This window comes from Saccostrea cucullata, unplaced genomic scaffold (genome assembly GCF_032062105.1).
Source record: "Saccostrea cucullata isolate Sc308-1 unplaced genomic scaffold, CSIRO_AGI_Scuc_v1 ctg1670, whole genome shotgun sequence".
In the NCBI taxonomy this organism is placed as follows: domain Eukaryota; kingdom Metazoa; phylum Mollusca; class Bivalvia; order Ostreida; family Ostreidae; genus Saccostrea; species Saccostrea cuccullata.
The window spans coordinates 10,612-29,406 of NW_026938074.1; the positions used below are offsets into that span (position 1 = coordinate 10,612).

The 18,795-nt window shown below is 30.6% G+C and overlaps 3 protein-coding genes across 4 annotated transcripts; 2 read left to right on the top strand and 1 right to left on the bottom strand.

The window, feature by feature from the left end:
- The first annotated feature begins 2,734 nt into the window (after nucleotides 1-2,734).
- Nucleotides 2,735-3,461, top strand: LOC134249375 (uncharacterized). Its single transcript, XM_062731735.1, has 2 exons — nucleotides 2,735-2,785; nucleotides 2,864-3,461. The coding sequence occupies exons 1-2, from the start codon at nucleotides 2,737-2,739 to the stop codon at nucleotides 3,286-3,288; spliced, it is 474 nt and encodes a 157-aa protein (XP_062587719.1). The 5' UTR covers nucleotides 2,735-2,736; the 3' UTR covers nucleotides 3,289-3,461.
- A 1,950-nt stretch (nucleotides 3,462-5,411) lies between these two features.
- On the bottom strand, nucleotides 5,412-8,147 carry LOC134249377 (uncharacterized). The gene is made up of 5 exons (XM_062731738.1): nucleotides 8,073-8,147; nucleotides 7,226-7,397; nucleotides 7,087-7,133; nucleotides 5,539-5,609; nucleotides 5,412-5,434 (listed from the first exon to the last, which is right to left on the bottom strand). Exons 1-4 carry the CDS (start codon nucleotides 8,124-8,126, stop codon nucleotides 5,541-5,543), a joined length of 342 nt encoding a protein of 113 aa, XP_062587722.1. The 5' UTR covers nucleotides 8,127-8,147; the 3' UTR covers nucleotides 5,412-5,434; nucleotides 5,539-5,540.
- Nucleotides 8,148-11,041: 2,894 nt separating this feature from the next.
- On the top strand, nucleotides 11,042-15,498 carry LOC134249376 (uncharacterized). Of its 2 annotated transcripts, none has more exons than XM_062731737.1 (8): nucleotides 11,042-11,224; nucleotides 11,512-11,750; nucleotides 11,943-11,989; nucleotides 12,164-12,274; nucleotides 14,102-14,285; nucleotides 14,825-14,871; nucleotides 15,221-15,278; nucleotides 15,458-15,498. In XM_062731737.1, coding segments are annotated over exons 2-8 (681 nt in total). In that variant the 5' UTR covers nucleotides 11,042-11,224; nucleotides 11,512-11,518; the 3' UTR covers nucleotides 15,460-15,498. The 2 variants fall into 2 exon arrangements, with proteins under 2 accessions (XP_062587721.1, XP_062587720.1); XM_062731736.1 differs by having other exon boundaries at nucleotides 11,043-11,224; nucleotides 15,221-15,276; nucleotides 15,455-15,496.
- The last annotated feature ends 3,297 nt before the right edge of the window (nucleotides 15,499-18,795 follow it).

Below are 18,795 nucleotides of genomic sequence, written 5' to 3' on the forward strand. Positions count from 1 at the left end.
ATATCTTGGACCATTGTAGTTATTGAAGTTAGGACGTCCACTGTACGAGTTTCCATATCCATAATTTCCTCTTCTAGACTGTGGCGGAATTCTGCCATATGATTCTCCAAGATCTTTCCTGTTTGTACGCTGTTGTTCCATGGCACTGACTTTTGTAGTGAGCTGTTGAATCATTCCTTTAAGTTCCTTGATCTCATCTCCTTTCTCAGCTTCACTTGATGTTACAGCCATATTTGATTGTGCCTTCTTTGTTTCATGTTCCTTTTCCACAAGTCTGATTTCCTTCCTAAGTTCATCAAAATTGGTCAATGCATCAAATTTGTATCCGGTAATATCCTTGATCCACTGATGAAGACCATTCCAGAATTTTGATCTCAATTTCTCATTTGAATCCTCCTTGGTTGCAACTCCTTTGATAACTGCCTTTCTATAAATCTCCTCTAAACGACAACTCCAACTCATACTATCCTCTCCTTTTTCTTGTCGCGCACTGTAAAATTGTTCCATGATTGTCTCTCCTCGTTCTATTGTGCCAAACACACTCTCCATCTTGTCCAGTATCTGGGTTACAGTGGCTCCAGGACCAAGTCTCATGGCAACCTTGCCTGCATCTCCTCGCAATGATCTCCTAATTGACTGAGCAATTGCCTCCTCCTTGCACTTCTCCTTGATCAAACAATCCACTTCATATCGCCAAAGATCATATGTGGTGTCATTCTTGCTGCCGTCTCCAGAAAAGCAAGAGATCTTTGGAATGTGGGAACTGATGGTGCTAAATCCTGATGCTGATGACGTTCCAGTATCCGCGTGCGGTTCTGTCTTTACATTGACAAATTCCTCCTCATTCATTTGTGCAACATACTGAGTCATCCATTGTTTGAAATCCTGTGCTGTATCTGCTTTAGGTTTTACATTTAATTCTTTGAAAACTTTTGCAATTTGATCGAGTTCCTCCTGTGAAATGTCGACGGACATGATGATTTGTTGTTTGTTGTTTGATTTCCAAATAAACTTTTCTAATAAACTAAATACTAGCTAGGTACCTAGTAACTTAAGCTACCTTAATTATCTTAATAAATCTATAAGACTACATCCTCTGAAGCTGAAGAATCCAATGTATAATCCAATCCGAAGAGTCCGAGATGAAGTCAAATAATTAAATCTAACTAATTAATTAAACTAATTAAACTTAAATTCTAAATATCTACTTAATTAAATTTTAAATTCTATGTAATACTAAATTTCACTGAAATGCAAAGTATTATTAATCACCTGAAAAACAAAATTTCCCACCGTGGATGCCATTGAAATGGGGTTCGTTTTATAAGTAAATTAACACAAACACCATGTTGTAGATGTGGATAAGTGTATATTCAATCAGTATTATCACAGCTCTGAAATATATAAACAATAATAAATATTTGATAACAATACATACATGTAGATCACTTGCCAGATAGCATGGTCAAAATGAGAGTTATTGCCCTTTAATTGTGCTCATATATAAAACATTAAGAGTTGTCTTTCTTAATCAATAATATGTACAGAGTATAAATACTGGAATTTATAGATGAAACAATCAGATCAATAATACTGAACTTTTCCAGAATAATATAATTATATGGACAATATTCAAAATATATATACATCATACCTATATGTGATATAAAGCCAATACTCCAAATATACAATGATGCGTGAACTCTTACTCAGTGATCTGTATATAAATAATAAACAACTTTACTGTATTGCTCTCAAAAATGTACATACAATGATATATGAAATTATTACTTTTCATTATTTACACACTCATAAAATAATCACAAAGACTGAATCTTCATACTTCATATTAGAATATTATTATTTAGGAATTAAATAGATAAACAATTATATAGAGATAATGAAATTAGTAAAAGTCAACTTACATTCTGTCCAGTCTTGGTCATGGTCGTAAATAAGTCAATATAGACAAACAAATATACCAAAAAGCAATATGTCTGCTGGTCAGACCAAGATCTCCAACAAAAGTTATTAACTAAGCTAAAAACCAAAAGAGAGGGAAACTAACCAACCAATGAAATCCAAGTTGGCCCTGACACTACACAAGATATAAATAGAAAAGGGACAGGGGTTTAAATGACCACTGGTGATGTCATACATCTATAAATAACACAATGAACACAGGTTGATGTAAATAATTCCATGTGGATTTATTCAATAAATGAAATGCTGAAAAGAAATAAATATGATAATTCAACTGAATTAATTTAATCGTGAAATATAATAATTAATATAAGAAATAAATCACCCTATCACATTTACATACACTTAAATTTTAGATTTGACGAATAGATTATAACCATGAAATTAATGAAATAAACTTTGGTTAGTTTCAATTCAAGTTCTTACACGAATAAAGTTTTGTTTGTATTTTTGCGAAGAATAAACTTAAGGCTATTTATATCCATATACTTTCTAGGAATGAAGGCTAATGTTCACGTCCGCACGTACTTTACAGACTTAATCCTTTTCTTTTACTCCAATGCTTAAATGGAAGTTAGAAAAATATTTTTGTGTTTATTGTGTTTATATTTTTCCTTAAAAAAAAATACTTATATCAAACGTAGGCTTCCTGAATACTAACAGATCGCTGTCTTTATATTTGTAGTTTAGCATTTACCAAACATATAATTGAAAGATGTTTATTATTAAAACACCTCTTCCTTTCTTTCAGGAATGGACTGGGTTTTGAAGTTAGCATCTGCAATACTATTGTTTGAATTAGGTAAGTGTGCTGTAAGATGTTTCTTTCATTTTTGAAAACCAATCTCAAGAATTAAAACAGGGATTTCAATTTTGACAGTTGAAGCTTTTCCTCGGAATGAGAAAGAGGCAAATAAATACGAAAGCGACAGCAGTCATAGAAATTTAAGGCTAGAACTCCACCATGAAAAGAATGATCCTCAACATCAAAAGAATATTTTGGTACCTTATGAAAACTCGTTAAAACAAATAGCGAAAAACCCTGCGTCAGATAGAAGTGGTAAAGTATTTCAAAAACTGTTCTCAGGAAGGACAATGAACACTCCTCAAAACAGAGAACCATCTTCTCAGAATAGGAAGGACTCAGTTGAAAAATACGCTCTGCTGGCTTTGATTCCTATGCGAGGAAGAAGGACATGGAGGAGAAGAGGCTTTAAGATATACAACGCAGTTCCGGATGCAAGATACCATTTTGATTCCATGGCTATAGACCCAATGTTTAACTTTCTTGGCATTGGAAAGTAAAGACTCTTTTACTTATAATGCAATGGGACTCTGATGGTAAATGATTTTAATCGACAAATAAAGTGATTTGTGCATGCGCAGTTAAGTAAATGGAGCTGGTAAAGGTAAAAATAAAGTTTAAAAATGTTGATTGGCTGACTGATGTCACCCAGTCTCATTTAGTTGCGATTTGATATACATGTATCAATAGAAATCATATGTTAAAAAAATCAGTAGGCAGCTAAATTTGGAGTAAAGCAGATTAAACCTTCGAATTTATAGTATGCTGCAGATAAAATATGTATAACAAAGAAACATATTTCAGATGATTTTTTTAATATTTCAAAATATACATTATAAGTTTTTCGTTATTTCCCGATTATGACAATGAGTACATGGCGGGTTTGACAAGTCGGCAGGGGATGTTTACTCATCCATGGCACCTGATCCCACCTCTGATGTTTTAGAGAACACATGTGTTTGTTCTGCTCTAAAAATATGTATTAATCATAGATCTTTGAGTTTGAATAATGTTCTTTATTTCCATTTATTTTATTTTTAATAATTTTACTATCATCAAGACGTTAACCTTATCCTTATTATAGCTGCTCCGATAATTTATTTTGACCGTGAATTTTTACCGATGTAGCATAATATGAAAATATTAATTATTAAAACTTTCTCTACTTAAAATAATTTGTAAGATAACTAGAGGTACTTTGAGCAATGAGCCCACTAAATGATAGGGCTGTATCAATATATCGATATATCGATACGTATCGATATTCAAGAAAAATATCGTATCGAAAAGTACTTCCAATACGTATCGGACAGACATTTTTTCTTCAAATTCTGTTTAAAAGATGGGAATTTCAAACACCAAAGATTCTATTTTATTTTTTTAATTAAAACCTTCAATAATTGTATAATTTTTAAGGAAATAACAGTTTTTATAATTGTTACAAAATACAAAGAAATTTTTTTTTTAACATGTTGATTTTACTGTTATCAAAACTTTTAATTGAAGTGTTATTTTTAAAGACAATGAGACAAGAACTTTAAAATGGGTAATAAAACACTTAACTGATATGAAATGTATGCATTAAAATAATTTAGAAGCCTTTTCTGATGGACTTGTTTCAGAATCCAATATATCGCATATCGCTTTAAAAAATCTTGTATCGTATCGTATCGAAATTTTTGGCTCAATACACAGCCCTACTAAATGATACCCCCCGCCTCCCATATGGTTATAATGGCAAAGTCCATGTTTTGTTGTGGCCGGGAAACCCAAATTATGTGTCAGATCAAAAAGTAAAATAGGAGGTGCACAATGGCAATATGTAATAAAGATTCTGTGAAAGTTTCATTAAATTTCACTCAGTGGTATAAGAGGAGTTGCGGATAAGAGATGTGTACCACAAAGCGTAACAGACAGACGGACAGACAGACAGACGTAGGTACGGATGGACGGACGGACGGACATACCGATTACAGTATACCCACCCACTTTTCAAGCGGGGGTATATCAAGCAGCGTTTGATTTATTTTTTCGCCTAAAGCATTGCTGAAGGAATATTTCCAATATATAGCATTATCTACCCATAATCTACCCATTATTGTAGACATAAAGGGATAAAATAACTAACTTGGGTTTCTTATTTTTTTTTTATCGGTATCAATATTAGGTGCATACCGACATAAAAGATAAAAATATATATATGTACAAGTATTTAATATAAAATTTTCTTTAAATTTCTTTCTATGAAAAAATGCATTTATATGTACAAACCGCCTTCATTATAACGTAAAGTAAAAAAAAATTGTATCAATTTGGAATTTCCCGATTTATTTTTAGATCAATTTAGAGGACATAAATCCTTGTATTCACCTGGAACGTCACGTGCAGGTCAATACAACGTAGTATTTTTCTAACATAGTTGGATCTCAACCAATCAGAGAGATGGAAATTATTTAATCATATGAAATGTCTTCTACGATCAACAATGTCTGTTTTGCAGAAATTGGACAGCAAAACTCTAAATTGTAATGTTACATATAGAAATACTTTGAGATGAAACAAAATGCAAAGAAAATAATTTATTTGTATTAAATTGACATATATATTATAAGTACACTGACTATGGAATTCTCGTCATTTAGCCCCCTGAAGTATAATGATAATATCCATAATTAGATATAACTGCAAAGAAGAAGAAACATAATTTCAAAAGAAAAACAAACAAACAAAATTAGAGAAACGCTACTCACATTCATTGTCCGTGACCAGAAGCCACACCATGATGTGCATTAATAGGGCCCTGGGCTTCTAGTGTTAACCGCTGAAATAACATTGTCAAGTTAAGGAGGGGTTCTTCTCATATTTCTTGCATTTAAAAATTAATGAAATGCTTACAGAATCAAGAAGACAATGTCACTTATCGATGGTATCAGTTAGATTAAATTTGACCGTTTTATACCGAGTATTAGAGGCCAGGTCAGAACAAGGTCATTACCTTTTGTCTGCACATTAAAAATAAAAATTACTCTTGCCAAGCATGTCTACTTGTATTACTAAGGATAAAATGTTTTTTTTTTTGTGTTTGCATTTAGAGATAAAACCTGATATAGGGTCTATAAGATGATATTACCAGTATTACCAAACTGGCATAGGTAATTTATCGAAGATCGATTTTGTGGATTTTTTGGATTTTGGCGAATCAAATTCCTCTATTTTCTTAAATTTTACAATATTTTTGGTTATTTTTATATGTTTCATATCTTTTAATTTATGGCTAAGTTGTCACCTAAAGATACTAATAACATAAAAACAAAAAGTTCTGATCGTTTACTAAGAGAGAAAAAAAATCACTTTTTACGGATTTTTGGCTCAAATCTGTACTTAGATATGAAGCTTTTAAAATCTAGATAATTGTAGTTTGTCAGGGAAATCATATTTATTTGATATATTTTGAAACTTTAGCCCCTTTAGCTTATTATTAATATATTCTACATTTAAACGTTTCTTCAAGTCTTTGATTGTGTACAAATTGTATCTAAATTTACTGCTCTATAATAATTTTGAGATGCAGAATAGATTTTCATTCGCCGCCATTCCTCCTAAATACTAGTCGCTACCAGGTTTCAAACTCAGTTTACCTTATATCTGTTTAAAGTTGTTAATTGTGATGAGGAAAAAATAATATGATCGTTTAAATATCTAACCTCTAAATATATAAGGCATAAAAGCAAAAAGTCCTTGAATATTTTATCGAGTCAGAAACCAGACAAGAATACCTTCTTAAAAGTCATCTATAAGTGTTTGTGCTCTGGGTTCCTTAATTTATTATTCACATGGGTTTTGGTGTGATTAATATATTTGTATTTATTGCCTTAAAATTCTTATTTCAAGATGCTAAATATATGAGATGACGGACCAACGAGAAGTCAATGAGTTATAGTTTCTACCTGTACGACATGAAGCCTTTTGAAGTTTTACTTTTTGACATAGTTTTACATGTTTGACATTATGTTATTCGTATGACAAAGTTTTACTTAATGACATAGTAATACCTTGAATACATAACATTACCTGTATGACATAGTTTTACTTATAATGACATAGTAATACTAAGTACCTTAAATACATAACATTACCTGTATGACATAGTTTTACTTTAGCATATTAATACCTTGAATACATAGCATTACCTGCATGACATAGTTTTTAAAGATACCTTATATATTATTAACATTACCTGTATAACATAGTTTTACTTTAGTTAATGACATATTAATACCTTGAATACATAGCATTACCTGCATGACATAGTTTTTAAAGATTCTCTCGTCATCGGCACTCAAGGCTGAAAAAATAGCATTAGATTTTTAATTATTAAGTTATTAATGATTTATAAGAAAAATTTCTAAAATTTAAAATATTCAATGCGTAACCCACCGACGAATATTTCGAGTATTCTTGAGTATCCCACGGTGTTAATGAAATCTGTTAGATTTCCAGCATCTGCGTGGGAAACCATATCAACAAGTAAAAGTTGTTGATCTACCGATAATGTTGATAGAAAATTGTTTAGTTGAAGTTGTTTTAAAACGTCTAGAATATCACGCTCCTAAATAGGAAAGAGAATATATTTTTCAATTCATATTTGAGTATTGTACAATTGAAGTTTATTAACTTTAAGAAAAAGATAAATTAGGGAGTCTATTTATCTCTGAACAATATGGAGATATCTTATCGAATCAGCGTTAGGTCTATATTGCTTTTAGTAAAGAATTCTCTCTCTCTCTCTCTCAGTTTTTACTACCCTGTTGAATGACAGGTGGTCCCTCTGAAAAGATTCCTGGTAGAAATCAATTGACTAATTCAGGGCAAAATGAATGACATTACGTATGGGAATTTGGTACAGAGAGCTCTGGGCAAAAAAAACCTTCCATATCTATTTTAGGTATTCCTGGTGTCAGAAATAAGAAAACTGGTAATAAGTACCGAATGGATTGGTTTATTTTCATGTAGATTGATTTTTATGAGGGAAGGACCGGATCACGAGATTTAACAAAAAATACATCGCTAACTCTATACGTAGTTTTATTTATTGAAGAATAAACATCACTTTTATTCAATTTGGTTCCATTAGCCTATTTTTTTCTGTTTGGTTGTTGTTACATAATAAATGTATAACTGTTCAGCAAGTTAGGGAAAGCCTGATAACAAATGAATAATTGACCGCTGTGATTGGAACAAAAAGCGGTTTGTAATGATGGAAGTTTTGGATGTGATTACTCACCACAAGGCCAGAAAGACAGACACCCACCAGCATTATCAAAATCAAGGCCTTCATTCTGGAAATGGATTTTGTTCTGTAACATTGAAAAAGAAGATAACACAATAGGTCGTCTTTTAACCTCAATTTGACGAGACAACATCCCACGTATCCTAATTTCTTGATGGACTTGTATATATATATATATATATATATATATATAATATATATATATATATATATATATATATATATATATATATATATATATATATATTTATATATATATATATATATAGGTTACGTCATAAATCCAAATTAAATTCAAGATAAACAAACAAGTTCACATTTAATTTTTGCATTATATATATTTTTATATATATAGAATTGGCAATGTTTTTGAAATTTTAAATTTGAATTTAAAATTGATAACTGTTAGTCATAATTGAAGAAAAAATCCTTTAAAAGGCAAAATTTGAGGAAATGGTTGGTGTTAAGAACGCAAATTAATAATGAATGAGACTTCGCGACTGCCTGGCTAATCAATCGTTATAAAGATAGATGAGAAGTAGAAATACACCTATAACAATATTGTACTAACAGGTGCGGGAGTGTCATTTTAAAAATCATTCCAATAATACACTTTGTTATTATTAGTTATCCCGTATTGCAATTACTCCGATTACTAAAGGGACCGACGTGTTCTTCATTAGTAAAACAACAAGAAAACATAGCTAATATACTAAATATTCTATATTTATCTATGAAATGTCCCTTCTACCTGATCGGTACATAGAGCTCACGGCGTTTACACGTGACCGGTCAACAGGGAATGCTTACTCATCTTAGTCACCTTATTCCATCTATGACGTCATTTTTAATACACTATTCACAGAATTGTATTGTTTGTAGATTTTTATAGATTGTTTGCTTTTCGTTATTTTCACCTTTTACATTAATGATATGACTATTATACATGGAATAAAAATGGCACACTATACCAAGGACACAAATATAATATCTAATTGTTGATACGATACAGTAAAATTTTCAATGCATTGGAATCTCTAATCGCAAGTATTCTATTTCATAGATCCAAAAATATTTAATGTTTCAACATGATTCTCTAATTCCATGTACACCTTACCAAGGATTCAATTAATAGAAATAGTTAATGTATCGACAAGGTTACCAAGATTTCAGTGAAATTATTATAATGTATCGACATTTCTTACCTTATGCATTACTAGTATATACCAAGGATATGTCAAAGGTATAAACTTTAACAAGAATGTAATGAAATAATCAAACTATGGACAAGGAGCACGCAGTGGATGTGACCGGTGGTCGGCAGGGGATGCTCACTTCACAATGGCACCTGATCCCACCTTCAATATTTTGGAGGTGCGTGTTTGCTCTATTCCTATTTTGTATTGTTTTATGGACTTTTGATTTTGAATACAGTTCGTTATCTCCATATGTTTCATATATAATTGTCGAATTATTAACTATTTAAACTAACTATATTTTACTGAATCCTTTGAAAATACATATTCATATTTCAATTAATGTTTGAGTGTTTTACATCTGTGTATTTTTTAAAATAATTATTGAAATAAGCTAGATTCTATATATACAGTATACATAATCGTCACGACTTCGTTTTGATATTAAGTTGATTGTGTTCATTTAGCCTAGTAAATATGTAAATATAAATATAATTAAATCAGAAAAATGTTTATTTATTTGACGTATCTGGAAAAAAAAATAATACGAGATTTAGTAAATGTGATTTATCTGATTTACATTTCAGCGATTTTGAACTTCATTAACCTCATACCTCTATAGTTATGACTTAATTAAGCTTTGTCTGTTACTTAAAAGTGGAATCGATAGTATAATCGATTATTGTTATAAATTTCTGATATCTTTGTAACCTGTATGATTTAAATTGTGTAATTCACAGAAAAGTTATTTCTTTATATTAAGTATTAAAACAAGAACAAAAACTTTTTTTTTAAATATGGTTATTAGAACTTTTCAAAAATACAACGTATACATATATGGTTATAACATATGCACAAATATTAATTTGAAAGGAAATTCTAGAAATGTAAGACATACATATTTATATCAATCAAGACTCCCTCCAAAAATTAATAATTTATTACAAATATGCTAAAAATATAAATTCGTTTTATAAATTGTATCCTTTGTTTGCAAAAATGTTGATAACTGTACATGTGATAATATTTGATCTGTTTTTTTTTTCTTGAAAATTAAAATGTATTCCCTACCCTCGTGCCTGATCCACACTAGTTTGCGTCGTTTACACAATAAACTCGCAAAATGTTAATCAGATAAAAAGGAGGTCAGACTCTGAGAAATAGACCAGTTGATTCTAAGAAGATTTCGTCCTACCGTCACTTTGTCCATATAGGTCACATGACACATAGTATTAACTTGGTCAAATGGACTTGTTACCCCGACTTTGTGACTGAAATTATACCAAATATTCGTACCTGACTTACTAAATAAACCGTAGGACATCCTTTCTGATACATGTATCTAACATGAAAAAAAAGAAGAAATTGTCAAATTTAAAAAGAGGGAGGAGCATCAAATATGTTCAAAATAACTGCGAAATCTTACAAATAGTATTTACTTAATCAATACTCAGTTAATTAATACTCAGTTAATCACGTTGGTGTTCTCACTGTCCGACAAAGAAGTATTTGTATATAAAATAGAAAATGTGAGGGGGAAACGTTAAAAATAGATACAGATGAGCTTCATTCACTTATATCCACTTCTCAGAACATTTTACTTTGATTATCAGGTACTAGTATATATTTTGTGTATAATCATACAGAAATATGTTGCAGATAAGGAAAAGCATTCGAGCTGAAAAGTCCAGTATACATTACAAGATAGGAGCGGAGAAAACACAGACCTCCAAATTTCGGAAAACTTTGACTTTGAATTGTGATGTCTATTAATTTAGTTTGAAATACTGATGCTCCTAATAGGGTATTAACAAAATTTGATTTGTGTTTCCATTTTTTCATTGATGTTCCTATGATGGTATATGGCCGTGTCTTATCGTAAGATAAGTTTATATGACGTACCTTATCTCACTCTGTGTAAATACTTATACAGAATTTGGTCACCAGCAGGTAAGTTCATATGCTTTATAAAGTACAACATAATATTTATGATTCAGAGAAAATAACTCTTTTAACCTGAGTTTGCTTTATATGTTGATTATATATTTTCAATTGTGAGCGGTGCACAAATCTCATTTTTGTCTGTCCTTAAAAGTTACTTATAAAAACCTAAAAGCTGAAAGTAATTGTGAAATACGCCAAGAATCCTGTAATGGTTACATCAGAATATGAACATAATGCCCGAATTAAAAAGCAGATTACAAAACCTTTCATTTCCATTTTTTTTTTCAATGTAGCACAACCATGAAGACAGTGGTATATTTTTTTGCCTTATCTATATCCGTGGCGTTTTGTGACATCAATAAGCGTGATTTACTGGAAATCCTTGGGATTATTCATAAAGACCCAGGTTTCCATACACTTCCGATGGATACTCAGCTCACTATAGTTGAATTGGTTGCAGCAGCTGAAAACAGTGTCCTTGTACAATATGTAGATGACAAAGGATTTCTAAACGTTCTGAAGGCTTTGAGTGGTGAGTTTTGACACTTGTTTGAAAGTTTCTGAAAATAGAGGACACTTTTATATTAGGTGTGATAATAAAATAATAATAATTTTATTATCAATTCAATTAATTAATTATTATTATTATTAGTTTTAATACTAATACTCTCACCTAATGTATATTATATGATATTTTATTGAACATGTTGAATGCTTGCAACAGTTGGAACATCAATTCAACAGAAAAGCCTCGAAACATATCTTTTAACGGTAAGATTTAGTTAACCATACAAAAAATCACTCGGATGTTAAGATATTCAATTCAAATGAAACATTATTCAAAGAAGTCTTTTATTTGATTCAATTTAGTTAAAATAATAAAGATTTTATAAAATTGCTGTCTACGATGTGAAATAAATTACTTCAATGTTTCACTCTCAAAAGCACATGAATATGGAGTACAGTAAGACAACAACAAAATCAACGACAACCACAACAACGACGACAACAACGACGACAACTACTCCTAAACCACAGGTCGTAGGAGTAGGCAGTGTACGTATTTATAGTAATTTACAACTCCTAAACCACAGGTCGTAGGAGTAGGCAGTGTATGTATTTATAGTAATTTACAACTCCTAAACCACTGGTCGTAGGAGTAGGCAGTGTATGTATTTATAGTAATCTACAACTCCTAAACCACAGGTCGTAGGAGTAGGCAGTGTATGTATTTATAGTAATCTACAACTCCTAAACCACAGGTCCTAGGAGTAGGCAGTGTATGTATTTATAGTAATTTACAACTCCTAAACCACAGGTCGTAGGAGTGGACAGTGTATGCATCTATAGTAATTTACAACTCCTAAACCACAGGTCGTAGGAGTAGACAGTGTATGTATTTTTAGTAATTTACAACTCCTAAACTACAGGTCGTACGAGTAGGCAGTGTATGTATTTTATAGTAATCTACAATTCCAAGATAAAAGGTTGCAGATGTAAACAAAGTAGATAGATATTGAAATATATAATTTCTAAACAAAAAGATATGTTTGTCAAACATCGATGCCCCAATATGACAGCTTTGGAGAAAACTTAATCAAAGGATGAGAAATGCTCTTACACAAATAAATGGCTTCCTCTCAATGAATATACCTTGAAATATAAAAGCCCAAACTTAAACAGTTAAAGATCATGGCCAAGTTTAAAGTATTCTAAAGTGTTGTTCAAACTCGAAGGGTAAGGCCAAACGGTCAAATGTAAGGTTCCCAAAGGAAGGCCTAGTCATGTAAAATATTAAATCCCATGCCCCAACTGTTCAAAAGTTATGACCAAGGTGAAAAAGTTTCAAAAGTAGGTGAAACCCCAAAGGTTAACTTCAAAATCGTTGGTGTCTAAAGGAAGGGCTTTGTTACATCGAATATACCATTAAAATATGAAGGCTCAAATACTTATGGTGTAGACAAGGTTAAAATCGGGTAAAGTCTTGAAAAATTGGAAGAAACTTCAAAGTTAAGAGGTAAAAAATGTTGGAGCCAAAGGAAACGCTTTGTCACAAGAAATACACAGGTGAAATAAGAGAGCCATAGCTCTAAGCAACATACGGACAGAGCAAAAACTCTATACCCCGAACCTTCGACAGATGGACAGGGAAAAAACTTTATACCCTGAACCTTCGATTACGGGGGCTTAAAAACAAAGGTGATATTAAAAAGTATAAGTGTTTAAAGTAATCTAATATTCCTAGGAATAGTTGCAGCAATTTCACATCTCCTTAAAACAAAGCACTTGTAGTAGGAGTTGACAATGGGAGTATTTATGGTACTTATATTCGAGTATATATCACATTTTTGAGGATGTATATAGTGATTGTATTTACAGTAACTCCTTTTTCACTCTCATATCTCTAATCAAAAATATAAGTTAAGAGAATTTAATTTCATAACTTCTATATAGAGGGTTTAATAACATAAATATTGAAAATAATAGGAATAATCTTCATTGTAAGTATGTTAAAAACATTCAATATATGTATCCCATACTATGATATTACTTCTTAGATAGCGTATGATCGGCCAACAGGGGATGCTTACTCCTTCTAGGCACCTGGTCCCACCGCTTGCATTTCCGGGTGTCCGTGCTAATACCTTGTCCAAAGTTTTATATTGTTGGAAGATTTTTTTAGAATGCCCACTATTTCTTTTCTTCACATTTTTCATACATGTATCCTTAGAGTTCTGAGTTCTGCCATCTTATCACGATCAATAGTCTTTCTATTGAAAGTTTTCTTTCAAAGCATTTGAATATGCATTGCAGGAGAGACTCAAAACCTAGTCCTTGTGATGACATTGTAGGATATAATTATCACAGATATATATTTTTCAGGGCCCTCTTGGTAAAAGAGACACTGATAACTACCTCCAACACTCCATAGTAAATAGCCCAGCCTTCCAGCACCTGACAGAAGACAAGCAACAGATTATCCATAGATTGTTGGATTCTGTCAGTAATCATGATCTTACACAAACTATATTCCTACAACAGGGCATAGACTTCATCCATGCATTAAGTAAGAATTCAAAATCATCCATACACTAAGTAACAAAAAGACTTCATCCACTCACTAAGTAATAATAATTAATGTACAAAGCTATCTAAGAAGGCTTTATTAGAGACTATATGTACTTTAACTTAGTTTGCAAAAGTGTCATTATTTAATAAAGGTAAAATATTTCCTTATTCATGAAGTCATTGTCAATTCATTTATTGGATATACGTCAATGATATTTTTTTTTATAAACTGTGTACTTTATACCCCCTCTTTATTCCAACGCCTTGTCATACAAAAAATAAAACTTACAGTTTTAAACACGGAAGTTAAGTTTTAAATTCTAAGTCATGCAACAATTGTTATCCATAAAAAATAGAATATTATAAGAAGAAATTTATGTGCCATATTCAATATACATTTCGAATTTGTTAGAGATCTAAGAATTTTAAATTTATGCGTAAAGAAATAAAACCTTTTTATAAAAAAAAAAAAAAAAAAAAAAAAAAAAAAAAAAAAAAAACAAAAAAAAAAAAAACTGGGTTTCCTTTTTTCCACAGGGCTACCAGCTGACCTTGCTCATAAACTTACTTTACTCATTACGCATGTAAGTATTACTTATATTAACAGGGGCGATTTCTAGTAAGCCTTCAATGTCCGCTTACTTAGCGAAATAATATCATCGTCATATCAACAAAATTATACTGCATTGAATGATGAGGGTTTATTCTTTCATGGAAACTTTAAGAATAAACTTTAGAGGATTGGGATTTTGCCGGTCCCTCATTTGTAATTGATTCAAACACAGTCCTTGATTTCGTTTCACACTTTACTGTAAAGATTATACAAAGAATGAAATTATATGTATATGTGAAGGGGGTTTATTATCATTAAAGTGAATCTCTTTCAGTCAGTCCAAAGATGACCTTATGAATTTGTTTTGTTTTGTATTATAGGAAATGATGCTTGAAGGACATGGCACGAAATATGCACAAAAGGACGACGACGATAAGTAAATAAGTGATGCTTTAAAATTTACTCAATGAGACTTTAGAATTCTTATAGAAATAAACCTAAAAATGCAATTAGTCTTTAAAATATGTTTCATAAGAATAAATATCAGTTACATGTGCTACAGATTACAAAATTTGGAATTACGTGATAAAAATATTTTCCTTTTTCTATTTCAGGTAAAAGATATAGCTGTGAATCATTATTAAAATTGTATAAATTAAAATCTATGATGTATAGATTCTCAGTGATGTCTTAATTCTTTTTCATGAAAAGACTAGCATTTTGAATCACCTAATGCATATAAAAACGGTCTGGTCATGTGATCAAAACAATCAAATCCGAAAAAATTGTTATATGCAGCTTATTTGCAACCTGATAAATGATGAAAATGATACCTTATCATACACAAAACTTTAAATACCTGTATATGACAATTTGACTAAAAGTAATATTTTATTGCTTATATTTACTTTACTGACTGATTTATTTCAAACATTTACGTACGTAAACTTTAAACCTATATTTTTTCATTGTTTAAGCCATTGCTTTTTAAACACTTGATATTTTTAAAATCAATGACAAACAAAAGAAATCATAGATAGCTCATAGAAAACTCTTGTCATCTCACGTGAGCAAGATTTGTGATTTAGCTTCCGCTGCTGGTTACATATTTTTTTTATAAGTGTAGAATATAAACAATGTTTATCTTAAAACCCCTATCTGAGGAGAAATCAAAATTGTTTTGAGGAAATTAAGCTCCAAAGAATATTGAATATCATTTCGAAAGCAGGGCTACAAAGATGGGATCAGCTGCCATGGAGGGATAAGTTTTCCCTGTTGACCTTATTTACATACGTTTACTAGAAGAAACATATAGAAAGTGTTGCAGGTAGAAAGATGAATATTCTTATAAAATCAATCTTGATTTGAAGGTTGATATGACATACATTGTACGATGTACTTGCTTTTCTTTTCAAACTTTGAATTAAAAGAAATGTAAAGATAACGAAGAAATCAAGCTCAGAACAGATTAAGCTTTACAAATTAAAAACAGAAATTAAAGATTGAGGTCATACCATGTTATTAGAAAAATGTTTTCCCTCTCCCGAAAGAGTGCCTTAAACGGTGAACTAAATTCATTTTTTAACCTTCAGGAGTCATGTTTTCATTCAAACTGAAATTTTCTCAGAACTAGTATTTTTTATTCAAAAACTCCGTGGCCTATCTCCTACCGTATTTTAATATGCTGAGTCGGAGGAGAACATGCAAACACTTCTTTCTAATGGTCTCATCAGTTTTGTTATAAAGAAGATGGGTGAATAAGGCGGGCAGAATGCCTATAGTGCGACAGATAAGAAGTGAAAATTTTAATCTCAATTGAATCCAAATTTTACTTGATATTTTATCTAATATTAAAGTATACTTTATGTAATATCTCTACAATTTACAAAAATCTCACAAAGACTGAAAAAATTTGCCTATGAAAAAGCTTACACACACTACAAAGAACAAAAACGATCATTTTCTCATACTTAAACAATTTTTTTCAATATGGGTGGGTCTTCTCTCCATTTTTTTTGAAAGATGATCCTAAAAGTGTGCAATAAAATACTCATTTTTTGGTATTCAAAAACATGGAGCGAAGACCCACTATACCTTAAAAGCACACTTTTATGACACAACATTAGCATCTTTCCGAGAAATACTTCAAGTCCATTAAGTCGCGTGTCATATCACAAACATGATTTAAATGCCTAAAATTACCATGAGCGGTGTAGCATAGTGGTTAACGCGTTAGTCTCAAAGCAATATGCTATTGATACGTCGGATTTTTATTGCTAGGGTTCGAATCCCACGAATACCATCTAATAATTTTATGAAAGAAAATGTTTTACGAGATTTTTTCTCTCTTAGAAAATTTTTTTCCCCATAATTTCAAAAATTTCAATAATTAGAAGTTAATTTAAATAATCAATTCACATATTTAATATGATTTCTTAATATCTGACGCTATAGGCATTCTGCCCGCCTTGTTCGCCCATCTTCTTTAGTTGATGAACCAATATGTCTTTAGTTAAATTTTCAAAGACAAATCTATGGTATCAGTCTCTATGATATCTTATATAACCCAGTTTCCTATAGAATATATAGTTTAAGCGCATAAAATGAATATTGTTACTTAATAAAAAAATGTATATCGAAAAGTCGAACTGAAGACCCCAGCAAGAAACCTTCCTGTTTCATGAAGGAATTTTAAAAAATGAATTTTGATTCCTAGTTCAAAAAGAGGAACAATAAGAACAGATAAATGGAAATATTGGTCTCCATAAACTACATAAATATTTTAGGACGATAATATCTAAATCAGAGTACCAGTGTTTAAATAAAATCACAAATTAAAACGACCAGTTACAAAACAATGATATACAGTATTTAAAACGGATTATTGCCCAAAACTAGCAAGATTAAAGGTCAGAAAATTTGACACTTTAGTGACACTTTTCTTTATTTTCCAACTGAACAATTCGGTTAAAAGTGTAATTACTCATTTTATTTCTTAATAGATTTAATCTTGCATGTTTAATTGCCTTTTAATTTATTAAACATATAGAAAAAAAAGAGTTTCTCGTTTTTAAAATGCTTTCCTTTGTTCCCCTCTTTCAAAAAGGAATTTAAAACTTCAAAATGTTTCAGGATATTGAATTTCAAAACATTTAATTTTTCTGTCATTATTTTGTTTGAGGCATTGTTTAAAAAACATATGGAAGAATTTATAGCTTAAGTTTGAGTGTATCTGTAATATTATTCGTTTAAGTTTTTACATTCAACATTTCTTTTGTGTGTGTGTGTGTGCTTTTTTACACATTTTCGTAAACGAAAAAATAGATTACCTAAAGCAACTTTCATATCTTATAAAACTGAAAGAAGAAACAAATGACATATTGATTTACATGTATTTTCGACAAATGCATTTCTTTCTATTTTTCATGCAGTGTTTTGGCTTCTGAGAATTCTCTTCTTTGAATAAGACTTAACAACCTTTAACCTATCTTCTGAAATTTACATTTAATATCAATTCCATCGTTTTTTTATATTACTTAGCTGTTCCGTTTTAGTGTAATAGGGTATTTCTTTAAAGTGGATCCGGTGCATTCATTACAAAAGTAAATGACTAAGGAGTGTTTATGACAAAGAAATCAGAAGTATACTGTTTCAAAGACTGGAAGAATGTCAAGTTTTAGTTAAGAGAAATCAATGTTTATAACGTAAGAGTCAGCTACAAGATTCATATTTTTGGAATGTCCTTTTCAGTTTGTAAGTACTCGTTTATATATATTATGCTTTTCTTCATTTTTAATTTTACATTTATATTGCTGTGTTTATATGGTATTGGAAAACTTTCTTTAAAAAATCATTTATTTTTAATTAACAATATTCGCTCTAAACGATTCAATATTTTAATTTGATTTACTTGAAATTAAAAAATTTTAGACTTTGATCTCAGCGAATATGTAGA

What these genes read in the sequence shown, in the direction of transcription:
- LOC134249375 (XM_062731735.1), top strand. Translation starts at nt 2,737, where the DNA reads ATGGACTGGGTTTTGAAGTTAGCATCTGCAATACTATTGTTTGAATTA. An exon ending in AATACTATTGTTTGAATTAG is followed by an intron (nt 2,786 to 2,863) that starts GTAAGTGTGCTG and finishes CAATTTTGACAG; the next exon opens with TTGAAGCTTTTCCTCGGAAT.
- LOC134249377 (XM_062731738.1), bottom strand. Translation starts at nt 8,126, where the DNA reads ATGAAGGCCTTGATTTTGATAATGCTGGTGGGTGTCTGTCTTTCTGGC. An exon ending in TCTGTCTTTCTGGCCTTGTG is followed by an intron (nt 7,398 to 8,072) that starts GTGAGTAATCAC and finishes TTTCCTATTTAG; the next exon opens with GAGCGTGATATTCTAGACGT. An exon ending in AATACTCGAAATATTCGTCG is followed by an intron (nt 7,134 to 7,225) that starts GTGGGTTACGCA and finishes CTATTTTTTCAG; the next exon opens with CCTTGAGTGCCGATGACGAG.
- LOC134249376 (XM_062731737.1), top strand. Translation starts at nt 11,519, where the DNA reads ATGAAGACAGTGGTATATTTTTTTGCCTTATCTATATCCGTGGCGTTT. An exon ending in AGACTTCATCCATGCATTAA is followed by an intron (nt 14,286 to 14,824) that starts GTAAGAATTCAA and finishes TTTTTTCCACAG; the next exon opens with GGCTACCAGCTGACCTTGCT. An exon ending in TTACTTTACTCATTACGCAT is followed by an intron (nt 14,872 to 15,220) that starts GTAAGTATTACT and finishes TTTGTATTATAG; the next exon opens with GAAATGATGCTTGAAGGACA.